At 39.4% G+C, this 14040-nt stretch overlaps 1 protein-coding gene across 2 annotated transcripts in view; it reads left to right on the top strand.

Moving 5' to 3' along the window:
- vps13b (vacuolar protein sorting 13 homolog B) overlaps positions 1-14040 on the top strand; it is a 508026-nt gene that overhangs the window by 470526 nt on the left and 23460 nt on the right. For both annotated transcript variants that reach the window (XM_002934409.5, XM_012965216.3), the window contains exons 48-55: positions 153-323; positions 1131-1332; positions 3551-3739; positions 5206-5352; positions 6381-6670; positions 7817-7944; positions 9715-9914; positions 11054-11172. In XM_002934409.5, the coding sequence (XP_002934455.3) occupies positions 153-323; positions 1131-1332; positions 3551-3739; positions 5206-5352; positions 6381-6670; positions 7817-7944; positions 9715-9914; positions 11054-11172 (1446 nt within the window). The remainder of the gene's footprint in view (positions 1-152; positions 324-1130; positions 1333-3550; positions 3740-5205; positions 5353-6380; positions 6671-7816; positions 7945-9714; positions 9915-11053; positions 11173-14040) is intronic.

Raw genomic sequence — 14040 nt, 5'->3', positions numbered from 1 at the left:
TGATAAATAGGCCTACCAATGTTCTTGCTATTAAATATGTTTGTGTGGATTTATTCGTATAAATAAACTGTATCACAGAGAGTTCTGCTATCTTGATCAAAATGTTCACAAACAGCCATTGTCTGACCGAATAAACATCTCTGTCCTTCCAGGGAGGAAGATGAACCTTCAGAATGTGCCGTTCCCATTTCAACGTCTCTCATTAAGCAGATTGCTACAAAAGCACAAAATGGATACTCTGCTAATCGGATTCTTTCTGAGTTTTATGGTGGGGAAAGCTGCCCTCAGCCTGTGTGGCCGTACAATAAAAAGGATACAGATAGGTACGTTGTTCACTAGAATCAGCTGAGACAAGACAGGGTAGGGAAAGAAATGACATCTGGATCACCCACTGTAGCGGCTCTCTATATACATCTTCCACGCATCCATGTTTCTCCCAAGCTGTTGATAAACTGCAACTCTCAGTAATTCCATTATAGTTCAGTGGTAGTTGGAGAACCAAAGGTGATAGCGATACAGAAGCTATTCAGTACATTTAATATACTATACCTTATATATATACTATACCTATACCTTGTTGTGGCTTCAGTGTACAGGCTCTAAAACTTCTAGTATTTCAATATATGTTTATAAAACAGGATTTGTATAGATTTTGTACAGAAAGCCTTTCTGCATTAGTATTTTATTCTTGTGAATAAATCATATCAGTATTATTATGATCATTTGAAATCTATATTTATATAATTGTAGATGGAGTATAGGTACCAAAGGGTTTCATGCATTCAGATAAATTGAAATTACAATGTTTTGTGCCAGATCTGCCTAATTCCTACCATTTCTGACTAAGGTACAAATTTAAGCACTTGTTTAGCAACTTATACTAATGCTTAGAGACCTGCTTATTATATAGATGTGTGGTTCCCTAGAACAGTTACTTAGCTTGGGCAAGTGTGGTCTGACCAAACTATTTTTGTGTCCAGTAAAATCTCAATGGTTAATAAAGCCTGTGTTGTCATTTCCAGGTGCATAAATTCCTTTTCTCTCATTTCCAGCTGTCCATATCCTCAGGGATATGGTGAGTCACTTTATCTCCATCTCTCATAATAGTTCTCTGTATCTTGTTCTGGCAGTGGGGAGCACTTGGCGCAGTGGGACAGCCCAATGCGGGTGAAACTTTCCCTGTGGAAGCCACACCTGAAGACACTGCTCGTTGAACTTCTTCCATGGGCTCTGCTTATCAATCAGTCAAGGTGGGACCTATGGCTTTTTGAAGGGGAGAACATTGTCCTCCAGATTCCTGCAGGGCAGACTATCATTCCTCCAAATTTTCAGGTAAAGGTTCTTATTACATTCATAAATATATATGTAGGTCATTTATGTGTGTATTGCCAATTTCTTCTCCACTTTGTTTCCCTTCTGTTTCTCTCTTTTTCCCTTACTTATTGCTTATCTATGTAATACATTTGTCAAGTAAAGTTTATTGACCACTGCTCATCAAGAAGCTCCTACCTTATTGTCTGCTCAAGTAGCCATTAAGTACAGGGCTTCCTAGTGCCACTTATTTTCAGTACAGGTGGGCAAGTGATTAGTGTGCAGTGCTTATAGGGGGCCATGTATTGTGCCAGCACATATGCCATACCACTAGTAAATGAGAGAGTAATTTTATTCTTATGTGGCTAAATGTAGGTCGGCAAATTTTATCCAGGTGATTGAACTGTGGTGGGGCCCAATGAGTTAAACAAGGACAAAGCATTTTGAAATTTTATGAAAAAATGAAAAGTCTTCACTACATATATATAACAGCATATCCAACCCCAAGGCATAGCCTATACATTCTAACTTACAACAAAGAAGAAGGAAAGGTTAAAACTAAGTAAGTTTTATCAGAAAGGTCTATGTAAATACACGATTAAACAATCACAGTAATGCTGCTCTGAGTCCTTTGTGAAAAGAAACACTGCATTCCCTTGCTTCTATTGTGGATGCATGGGCTTCAGTATCAGATTTCTTTCTCTCACCTCAAACCTGCTCAGCTTGCTCCTTTCCCCCCTCCCTTCTCCCTCCTCCCCTCCCTGCTGTAATCTGAGCCCAGAGCTAGGAGCCAGCCAGAGACACAAGGGAGCAGGAGAAGGAAGTGATGTCACACCTAGCTAATATATCAGCGGCTATCTTAAACAAACACAGAGAGCTTCTAGGGCTGTTTACTCAGATATGGTAAACCATTCTACAGAATTAATATAGTGTTCTAGGTTGCACTATTGCAGCTAATCTATTGGCAATATACTTCATCAGTAGCTTTCCTTCTCCTGAGAGAGACTGTGTGGCCAGATGCTTTATTGGCCACCAATATTTGTTGACTATGATGTTGACTTGACTTTAGTTGTAGAAGTGTAGGGCAGTTAAGTGGGGCCATGTCACATAGGGTAGGTAGGACACCAAAGATTAGTATTTTGAAGATCTCCAGGAAAGTGTAATATAAAGGCCCACTAGTAAATTAAACTAAAGGAAAATATTCTATAAAGACAAAGAGAAATAGCTTGGGCACATATAGAGGTAAGTTATAAGTGATATAGCCACTGAGCCAATGTGATCCACAAATGTGTATCAGCCAGATTACCAAGCATTACATCTCTAAGCGCAGGGTTTATAGAGAACAAAATATCCGCTAGTTGTATGCCAGTGGAAGCATTACAGATAATAGCGTTTCATGGTTATAAACTGTATCATGCTATGCTCTGTACCATTGTTTGACACAGTGCTCCCCTCCCAACTCTAACCACTACAGGCCAAGTGTGTTCATTTTACAGAGACCATAAAATGAAAATGCAGGTCACAGAACACATAAACACAGTAAAACACTGAACAAATAATCTTTTAAGTAAATTCGTAGCTGAAAAGAACCAACTTGTGTCCTGATGAAAAGAAACCATACCAATTTATGGGGTTTATTTAAAAGCTTCAGCTCATGTGAAGGAAGCCAAAGCCCTTTTTGTGGGTTTAGGCTTTTCGTCATTGCTTCTTCTGTTGGTTAATGCCCTGCTGCCATTAGTGCCTTGGGCAGAGCTGCCTTTGTTTGGGCTAGTGTCACACCTGCTTGTATTTAGGTTCATGTGTTCTTTGGGTAGGGTAAAACAAATTGTATATGTCTTGAAACGCTATCCTTACAAGCTGGAAATAATATTTCCATTGAAAAAAAAAATACATTTTTGTATAGACAAGAAAAAAAATGTAACGGGATAGTTCTGTATGTACCTGGGCACAAATCTTACCTGTCAGCATCTTGGCAAACCCAAGTACCTTCAACTGTGCTGTGAAAACATAACCCCATCATTACACTATATACTCTTTCCTTATGAGAAATATCCAACTGTGTTTGCTGTTAGCATTAGATTTACAAGACGTAATGAAAATGTCTAATTAATGTATTATAGAAAGTCTGCATTCTTTCGTTGTGCAACAAATACATTTTGGGTGGAGGACTCCTTATTCAGGGCAAATAAAAAAAGTCCATTCCGACCAAAGATCAATGGCTACTATCTTCATTTTGTAGGAAGCTTTCCAAATTGGCATCTACTGGGCTAACACTAACACGGTGCACAAATCTGTCGCTGTTCGATTGGTCCACGATATGACGTCCCCAAAGTGGAAGGATGCTGATAACGGAGAGGTGGTGACACTGGATGAGGAAGGATTTGTTGATGCCAACATCAAACTGGGTGCCTTCCCTGGACATCAGAAGGTGAGAAATGCAGTATAGTATTCTATCTATAAACAGAATTTGTTTTATGTTTTTGACTTTTCAACATGTAGATTGTATGAGTTGAGAGTTGTATGCAAGCTGTGGGGAATAGTTGGCCAACGGGTTTGAACTTGAGTCCTTTACTGACACAGCTCCTTCCATGCTGGATGAGGGAAAGCCTGACGCCAGAAGCTTTGGAGTAGTGGCTAACATTAAAGGCACAGTAACAATTTCTTGCTAAATGTGGGAAGTGTATCTATCCCTTTAACAAGGTAACATAGGTGATTGTTGCATTAATGACATTCTGAACGCAGTGTGATAAGTCCGGCATTGATAATTAATCAACTTCTATTTAACAACCTCCGCAGATTAAAAAAAAAAAAAAAAACATTGTTAAATTCAAGTACATTTCAAGCTCATGTTTCTGAACACATGGCAGAGTACCCCTTATATAATGCTCATGTATCCAGGATAAAAAAATAAAAAAGCACCATATATATTAATTTGCTATCTAGTTCTTCCCACTGGCAAGGCATAACATCTTAATGAAGTCATCAGAGACTTGGAGCTTGGAATGAAACAGACCTGGATTTTATAGACTCAATTAAATATAATTATACTTAGTATAAAAATATGTATATATTAAAAAAACTTTTTATATTAAACAGTAACATTTAAAAAAGCTAACGAAACAGTGCAAGTTCCTGACACAATGAAATATAAACCGGTGCTCTCGTGTTTTATGTTCTAGTTCCACTGACAAACCTACTATATGTAAGGAACAGATACACTTTCATAAACTCATATTTTGGGACTTAAAGAACAAAGAACTATCTTTGGCCCTAAATATAAATAGACCCCCAACTATCAGAGAACTAAGAGGTCAGTGAGCTGATCAAATGTTGGACCACAAAGTAGGTGGGGCCAAATTTAGTAGTTCTGGAACATTTTTATTAAAGCATTATTGTAGGTAACACAAAAGGCAGAATATGTTCTTTCTTTGTAAAAGTAAATAAGTAAATAAATAAGAGTTTAGTTGCTCTTCTTTCTGCCCTAATATAACCAGCTTAATTGACATTGAGGGGCAGCTTTATTACCATTCATATTTTTTTTTCTTTTTCTCGAATGGAACCTTTTAGGGCCAAAAACAGTGTATTTAATTCATTACTCTGAAACCATGAATTTTCAGAATTTATTAAGTATGAAAACCACAAAAATAACTCTAATGCAGAACTACACCATCTAAAAGCTGGCCAGGTCTTGTGAATGGGAGCTGTACCTTGCAAACTGTAAAATATTCACTAAATTTGAGGTTTTAGCTTCCGTCAGATAGCACAGTGGTGCCAGTTGTTTTGTAAACATATTATGAAACATATTTTACCATATAATGTGGTAAAAGAATCCCAAAAACCTGGCACAATGCATAGACGTTGGGAAACTTTGCTGACAATGGTGTCTTTTTGCAGCTCTGCCAGTTTTGTATTTCATCCATGGTACAAAATGGAATCCAGATTCTGCAGATTGAGGACAAGACAACGATCATCAACAACACCTCACTGAAGGTCTTTTATAGCCCACAGATATCTGCTATTCAGCAAAGCTCAGAGGAAGAGGTGAGGCAATTCCATTGTTTGTTTCTTATGGCTGTAAATGTGATGAGAATGGGAATAACAGGTTAATATTTCTTCTAGAATGTATGAATCCTCTAGATTGCTCCGTATATCTCTGTTATTAATACTAGAAAGGCTCACACACCTTCACTAGGCTTTAGGCAGCCATATTGCTCAAGATATCTTCAGACTGAATGATTTCGACCTCAGTGCACAGTTGTGTTGGTATGTTTGGCACCACGGGTCGGCAGTTTCAACTGACAGCAATCAGATATAAGTTGCTCTGTGCAAATTGAAAATCTGCTGCAATATGCATAGCCAGAACACGCAGTATTGGGACCCTTTGTCCCATGGGATGGTTGCTGTTGGTTAGGTTGTAAGCCAACTTGTGTATGGCAACTTTTATTAGTGTAATGTTTTATATGCTCAGAAAAAAGGGACCTTATTATAGATATAGAAGCTTCCAAGCTACCTATGATTATTGAGGCCTCTTATAGCGGAAGCCAATGCTAGAAACAAATGATTTTCATGCTATAAATCAGATATAGCTATCCTTATATCTAATAACCCATGGAAGCCGGGACATGTGTCAATTTCTTTATAAGAAATTATATTACAATTTAGGTTTAGTGAACTTTTAATTAGTTAATTAGCTAGCATGGAGAGCTGCATCCATTATTCAGAGGTCACTGTAGGGTCCAACCAATATCAATTCCAAATGATGCAGATTCCAGAATGTTATCTGTGTTCTTTATGGTATAACTACACTTTATAAAACACAAGTAACTGTTTCACCTGTTCCCTAGTCAAACACAACACAGCTAGACCTTTCTGTGAACTATGTTTAAAGCCTAAGGAAAAATGATATCTTTGTGCTCTGTATTGGAAATCTGGCAGAACTTCAACAATCCAGTGTTTGGCTTCAAATGTCCAGCTCATAATAATAAGTCAAAGCTCGATGGACTGAATCATCTGTTTCTTTTAATCAAGCTTATCATTTTTGTCCTTTTCTTCCTTTCTCCCTTCCAAAGTATGTGCCTGTACCAGACAGTGCTGTTTTCAGCATCAACCCTGTTGGGGAAAATCAGATTGCGAAACCCAACCCTATTCCTTGTTGGGATGTTGTATCGGACGTCAGCCAATCATCAGCTGAAACTTCACCTTCACCTCTTCAGAAGTACATTCTGCTGAGCCTTTGCCCCAGCGTGGGAGGGGGTAATACCCAGTGCTGGAGCTTGCCGGCTGTGATTCGCCAGGAGTACCCTAGGCAGAGTGTGGCTGTGCCCGTCGGAGATTGTGGGGGAAGTGGCCTGTGTACCAAGTACGATAATATTACTACTCGTCCTTTAACGCGTACCAAAAGAATGATAAATAAAGCACACTTATACATATGTCACAGCTAACTTCGATTTGAAAGGTTTTCATGAAACCTTGACCCCAAGTACAATATATCACCGTATATTAGAGTTCTTTTCTTTTATCTGCAAGTCCAGCATTAACACATGGCAAAGAGTGGACTGACTTAAGTTCCCCTTGTAAAAGTACTTTCTTCATGTTTGTGGGGGACCCTGAATTTTCAGGATGGCTAGGGCCTTATCCACCATGGGGAAAATTGCAAATCCCCCAGACCCCCATCTTCCCATTCCCTAAACTTCAAATCTAATGAGTTGCAATGAAACATTAGCTGGAGAGCTGCAGACTTTTAGTTTGAAACATATGACTTAACGTATGCTGGACAATTTCATTATGTCCTTTTCTACTGTTATATATGTTTTCCCCCAGGGGCCACACAAATGCTGATGGCCTAGTACAAAGGTTTCAGAGCTGCTATCTTGCTCCCTTCCCATTGTTCTGCTGATCGGCTGCTGGGAGGGGGGGATATCACTCCAACTTGCAGCATAGCAGTAAAGTGGGACTGAGGTTTATCAAAGCACATGACTAAAGGCACCAGGGAAATTAAGATTATTACTAGCCCCATGTCAAATTTCAAATTGAAATATTAAAAAACAAATTGGTTTGCTCTTTTGAAAAAACAGATTTCAATGCAGGATTCTGTTGGAGAAGCTCTATCAACTATGTTAGGAAAAAACACATTTTCCCATGACAGAATCCCTTTAAACCCATCATAGATAAAGGCATGGATAAGTGGATAGGATATATAGATATACATTTACCTTAAAACCTGCCAGGTTTTTTTTATATTTCTATTGATATGATACCTGTAGCCCTCCCTTGCCATGTTTTGTTATGTTGAAAGGACAATATTATTGTGACCCACATTTACCTAAAGCAAAATGCACAATCCTATTATTCTCACTGCCGGATGGTTATAGTACTGCCAGTTGTGCTAGTATAACTATCGTGCTTGCACTCTTAATTACACCCACTAACTTGTTTATATGCAGATTGCTGCTTCTTGTGCATTCAACCATTTATTCTGTTATTAATAGTGATCTTCTCCTTCAAGGGCCATCGTGCTGACCTATCAGGAGCATCTCGGTTTGACATATTTAACCCTGACAGAAGACCCTTGTCCTAGAATTATTATTCGCAACAGATGCACAGTTGCATTACTTCTGAAAGAAAATATAAAAGGTACAAGTACTACTGGTTGCTGTGCAGCTCGCCCCCTGTGTTTGTGTAGGTTCTTTCTGTGCTCTTCACCCATTTAAAAACCTGTCAGTTGATTGTAGCAGGCACCAAATCCAGGGTTTGTTTAGCCAAATCCAAACCCCCCAGAGCCATGTGTCTCTAAAGCACTGGAGAGATTAAAGCAAATTTACAAAAAAAATGTGCTCAAATTTGAAAATGGAAATGAAAGTTTAGATTCAGTTTGATATTTGGACAGATCTGTTCAGGAGGATTTAGTAACTGGCCTAACATTTTGGTGCATTATGAATTTTCTCTTGATGGAAAGGACCCTAATGTGTGTGGAGTCATGAGTATATAGATTAGACTGTAAGTACTGATAAACTCCTCGGCTACTGTCTTTCTGCAGCTTTTCCAGTAGCTGGAATTTCTGCCATTGCACTGTGGGCCGGGGTGGGCTTGTTTAGAGATAAAGGGCAAATGCCACCCAGGCTGGTGACATTATAATAAACCACACGGAGGACAAAGCCTCCCCTTGCCTTGTTGCATTGCAGCTCCACGCCTTGTTTTCCAAAAGAGAAAATGTGATTGGCAGCCGCAGCCCCAAGAGGTTCCTCTGCAGCAGTGTTGTTTGTTTTCAGAAGTCACCTCCAATTTTCCTCTTGTCTGGGTGAGGAGATCAGTGACTTCCCCAGACCAACTTGTCTGTATTTGTCCTCAAGAACAAACTGCTCCCTTGTCAGAAATCTGCCAGACATCCTCTAAATACGAGTCCCAATATTATTCAGCAATCACTGTGTGTTTATTTCTCTCCTTGCAATGAGTTTGTTTATTCACCAGCACCTTTGAGTTAGCGCTGATATGTTCCCGTGCAACCCTATGTATTATACCAAGTCATTTGTATTCATCCCCAAGAGCGGGGAGGGGGGGACAGAAAATGTGCCATGGTAATATTTAATAAAGGCAGAAGCATAATATGGCACACTGTAAGTAGTGTTTATAGTGTAAATTGGGAGGTTTATCTCATTCTGAGACTCAATTCATTATAGAGACAGTTTGTCACTATAATGAATTCTATAACAATCTTGTTGTTGTTTATGGATGTTAAGATTTGTGAGTTCTTCAGCCTAACCTTTTTTTTCCAGCTGCAGCCAACACACTCATGCTGTGAGTCACCGACTGATTTCCCCTGCTCTGATTGGCTGACTCCAGTACGAGTCAGCAATTTGTAATGTACTAGTGACACACAGTGTGGTTAAAGTGTTTGCAGAGGGAATACAATTGGGTTATGTATATCTCTAAATAAATAAAGCATAGTAATAATTGATTGTGATTGTTAAGCATTCCCTATAGTATAGGTATATGTTTATATCCATGGCAGTTTCCTTTATATATAGGTATACTGTATATACAGTATATAGGTAGTATAGGTATATGTTCATATCCATGACAGTTTCCTTTATATATAGGTATATATATACAGTATATAGGTAGTATAGGTATATGTTTATATCCATGACAGTTTCCTTTATATATAGGTATATATACAGTATATAGGTAGTATAGGTATATGTTTATATCCATGACAGTTTCCTTTATATATGATTGTGCTGATGTGCCACTCGAAATTAATCCACGTGCCATAACCATTACTGGAATTCCACATTCAGTTCCTTGGATGAAATGTCGCTCAGATTATTGGCACACGTAATGGAGTTCTGATTAAAATGTATCAAATAAATTATTCAGAAAACTTGACTGAGATTCTCTTTGTAGAAATGCCGAAATTTGAGGTTTATTGCCGAAGAATCCCAGCTGAGTGTTCACTCCATCATGAACTTTACCATCAAGTCTCCAGCTTTCCAGACTGTAAGACCAAAGACTTGCTTCCTAGCATCTACCTGAAAGTTCTGTCCCACGAAGATACAGCAACAGAGTGGAGCGATTTGATTGACATCAATAACCAGGGGACTCAGGTAAGAACTCTAATGCTTCCACTTAATAAGTCGGTAATAAGTGAGCCCACATATCCAACCAACATCCATCTACGTATTGTAAATCTACAGCCGCCAGGTACCACCCACAAAGCCTTCTGCTGTAGGGATGAGTTCCAATAAGACTTTTTTCTTAATTGCTGGGTGGCAACTCCATAGATATAGAGAGTGCTATTCTGAGGTAATTTGCAAGTAGTCTTTATTATTTAGCTTCTTGTTCAGCTACTTTCAGAACTGTGTGGTTGCTAGGGTCCAATATAACCTAGCAATCAGGCAATGGTTTGAATGAGAGACTGGAATATGAATAGAGGAGGTCCTAAATAGAAAGATAAGTAATAAAAAGTAACAATAAAATTGTACCCTTATAGAGCAATCATTTTTGGCTGCCGGGGTCAGTGACCCCCATTTGAAAGATGGAAAGCTATAAAAAGCCAAGACCTGTTGGTTTTATATATCTATAGAAATATTTTATAACATACTAAAAGTTAACCTGAAAGTGAACCACCCCATTAAGCTTTGCTTCTCTATGGCCATATGGCAAACCTAAACCATATAAATGACTTGAGGGGATGTGCGGTTCTACTCTATGTTATAGTTTCTTCTGGAAAGAGACACTTGGATTCATGTCCAACATCTTTATTATTCTTTTGCAGTAAATTACAGTTAAATATGAACGATTAGAAGGTATCCATTCTCTGGCAGTTCTGAGTTGAGTAATAACAAAGGGCATCTGGAAAGCCATGTCTGCACATTTCCTATAGCCTCACCCTTTATCTTCAACCAACTCATTTCACTGTAATACTCATTCCTAAACTATGCACTGGGAATATGCTCATAAATCAGCTCCACCGTGTCAAGACTATACATTCCCCAGAAGTAGAACCACTTATTTCCCTTACCTTTGCTGCTGGGGAAATTGCTTCTGTTAAGGTCAATGAGTAGGGAAAAAATTATATTGTTTCTGACATTTCAGAAGCAAAGATCTCGTCTGGACTTAATTGGGATTAATTAGCTTTATCTTCTTGGGAGAATATGTTTTTCTAATCCATGTCAAATGTATGTACCTGCTAAATCACTGGCACTGTATCAAGTGTGTAAAGGCAAGTGTGTCATGTTTTTAGGTTGTGTTCTTGACTGGGTATGGCTATGTCTATGTGGATATTGTTCAGCACTGCGGGACAGTGATCATTACCCTGGCGCCAGAAGGAAGGGCCGGACCGGTCCTTACAAGCCTTAATAGGTAAGTGGTGCTTCATATCCAAAAAGGTTTTTGGGCAAAGGAAAGAGCCATATTCTTCAGCCTCAGAGGAGGATCTTGGGTCAGATTATATAATTGTAAATGTTTTATGTTAATTTTATGTTTGTTATTAATTACAGATAGATATTCTGTACTAGTTATGCCAACCATGTACAACTTGCTCCCAACTGTTCTCAGTCCCAGCAACGGCAGAAGAGTTTGGGGAGAAGTTCCCGCTTCCCTACCTGTCTCACCCTTTCTCAAGGTTGGGGCCTGCCTTACAAACTTCAGCCTCTAATGACAGACTTACAGGACATTTACAATACCAATAATTTTGCTAATTGATCCAATACTCAGCACTCTATTTGTGAGGCTTATATAAATGTTATTCAGCCAACCAGCTCTTACCTACAGTTTGATACATTAGTTGCTACCATGGCTAAGCTGTTGCTGCTGAAACGTGCCAGCATTTTACAAGTCAGTGTGTAACAGCTGTGGGAAGATAAATAAAGTTATTGTAATGGTAGGCAAGTGGCATTTTTGTGCATAGAATAAACAGGGACACCAGATTTGTGATATAACAGGACTTTTTCTTCTCTTTATTTTCTGTTCCTCAGCACACAGTCTGTTTACACTTATGACAAGCCATACTTGCCACAAAATCAAAAATAAATTTTGCTCAACTTCCCTCTCTCACTCTACAAGTGGCCCCTAAAAGACCCGGGACACAATTCCAGACCCAGACAGCTACCTGTCTCTTTCCAGTCACACTGTGATTCATGCTGTGTAGCTCACAGTGAACTCTTGGATCCTCCTGTCCTGACTTCAGCAGAGCTAATCCACAGCTCCACTCTTGGTGGAACACCACTGCTCCATACACAAAAGGCGCAATGTCCCTCCTTATCACATCCTAAAAAGCATTGTGTCTCCTCCTCATACAAGGAAGAGCCCTATAAATGACAAATAAATTATCACAAACTGTTCTCTATAAACCAATGTAATCTTTTTATTTTTTTATTTTTTTTTATTTATAAGCAGTCTTGGCTCACTAGAGCTGGAAGAGCCATCATTCTAAGCCAGGGGTCCCCAACCTTTCTTACTCGTGAGCCACAGTCAAATGTAAAAAGACTTGGGGAGCAACACAAGCACCATAAAAGTTCATGGAGGTGCCAAATAAGGGCTGTGATTGGCTATTAGGGGCCTCTATGCACACTATCAGCTTACAGGGGCTTTATTTGGTAGGAAATCTTGTTTATATTCAACCAATACTTGTCACCAAGTCAGGAATTCAAAAATAACTCCCTGGTTTGGGGGCACTGAGAGCAACATCCAAGGGGTTGGGGAGCAACATGTTGCCCCTGAGCCACTGGTTGGGGATCACTGTTCTAAGCTATACACCCCTCAAGCACCCTTATTATGTCCTGTCATACCCCAGCTCAGCCTAGCTACACACCACCTATATCTCTGTGCCCAGCCAGTGTATGGGCGACTGCTAGAAAATCAAGATAAGGTGATAGGCCTGCATGCAGTATGCATCTAATTGCTAATTAGCAGTTTATTATGTGAGTTTTATATGTGTTAAGGCTCTTTGGGGACAGGTGGCAACACTGCCTAGAGTGCAAGCCTTGTTGCCATTCTCAACATTTAGTGGGGACAACAAGGGTAGTGTTGCACTTTACAAATAACTCAATTAAATAAAAGCCTAATAAAGGGGAATCTGAGAGTTGTGGGAAAGCTGAAAACTGAGACAGAAAGAAAAAAATCTTAATGTAAAATCTGTGAATGGGCACCAGCTTGTACTTGTTTTGTTGTTTTGTTTGTTTGCCTGATTTCTATTCTTATCGTCCAGACCTTACAATTGTGCTGGGTTCCTGGCAGTAACACAGTGTTCAGACAGGACAGAATGTCGCCTTACAGGAACGTTTGATTGGGTGAAAAGGGCAAGTGGCTTTATGCAGTATTTCTGTAGTGCTGTGTTACCAAGAGGATATTTAAAGGGATTCTAAATTTTTTCCTGCTTTTTTGGCCTTTAAAGAGGGTGATATGTGTTCCTGGCTTACTCCTATTATATTAATGTGTGTACAGTCAGCAAATGTACAGGTCGGATTGCTGGGACTGCCTGGCTTGGTCACTTTTTATGAGTGGGCACAGCTCCACTGGCATCAGCCTATCACCCCTATCTGCTAGGCCTGTGTGCTTTCTGCTTACAGCCTCCCATCAGACTGGGTCACCTAGGGCCCAATAGAGAACCTGACACCCAGGGCCCAGTCACAGCAAATAGATATAGATAGTGCTAAATGGTTTAGATTTGTATATAGTTCCATAGTGGAAATAAGCATGGGCCGATAGGAATTCTCCTCCTCTGCTGCCCATGACGGCCTGGGTCCACCATTAAAGTACCTGGTACTCTGGTCATTCTGTCCCTGTGGGCGAAGCAGAATCACAACTGATTCAGTCAGCTGCATCTCTAAAGGAGCAATGGGAAGTTCTGCAGTGAAACCAACTGAAACATTAAAAAAAGAGTGGGGGGGGGGGCTTGAACTCACTATTCATGCAGCACCATATGAGCAGAAATACTGGTGGTTTAAATTGGGTTTAAATTGAATAACATACAGCTGGTGAGTAGAAGACAAATGAAAAGAGAATTGCTTTAATTATATCATCTTTGGTGACGGGATTGCTGGGGGCTAAATCAAGAACTTCCAGAGCCCAGAGAATGACAATATGACTATGGTGTTTTACAGAGCTTTTCTCCCTTAAAATTATTCCGATTTTGGCGTGAACTTTGAGAATGTATTTTTTGCTATTGTGATACTTGATCTGGCCTATTTTGCCTTTAACTGTCTCTTTTGTGTGGAATACCCAGAAAAT

The sequence above is a fragment of the Xenopus tropicalis genome, chromosome 6 (assembly GCF_000004195.4).
Source record: "Xenopus tropicalis strain Nigerian chromosome 6, UCB_Xtro_10.0, whole genome shotgun sequence".
NCBI classification, from domain to species: Eukaryota; Metazoa; Chordata; class Amphibia; order Anura; family Pipidae; genus Xenopus; species Xenopus tropicalis.
The sequence above is the reverse complement of the archived record's forward strand: the minus strand, read 5'-3'. Positions and strand labels throughout refer to the sequence as shown.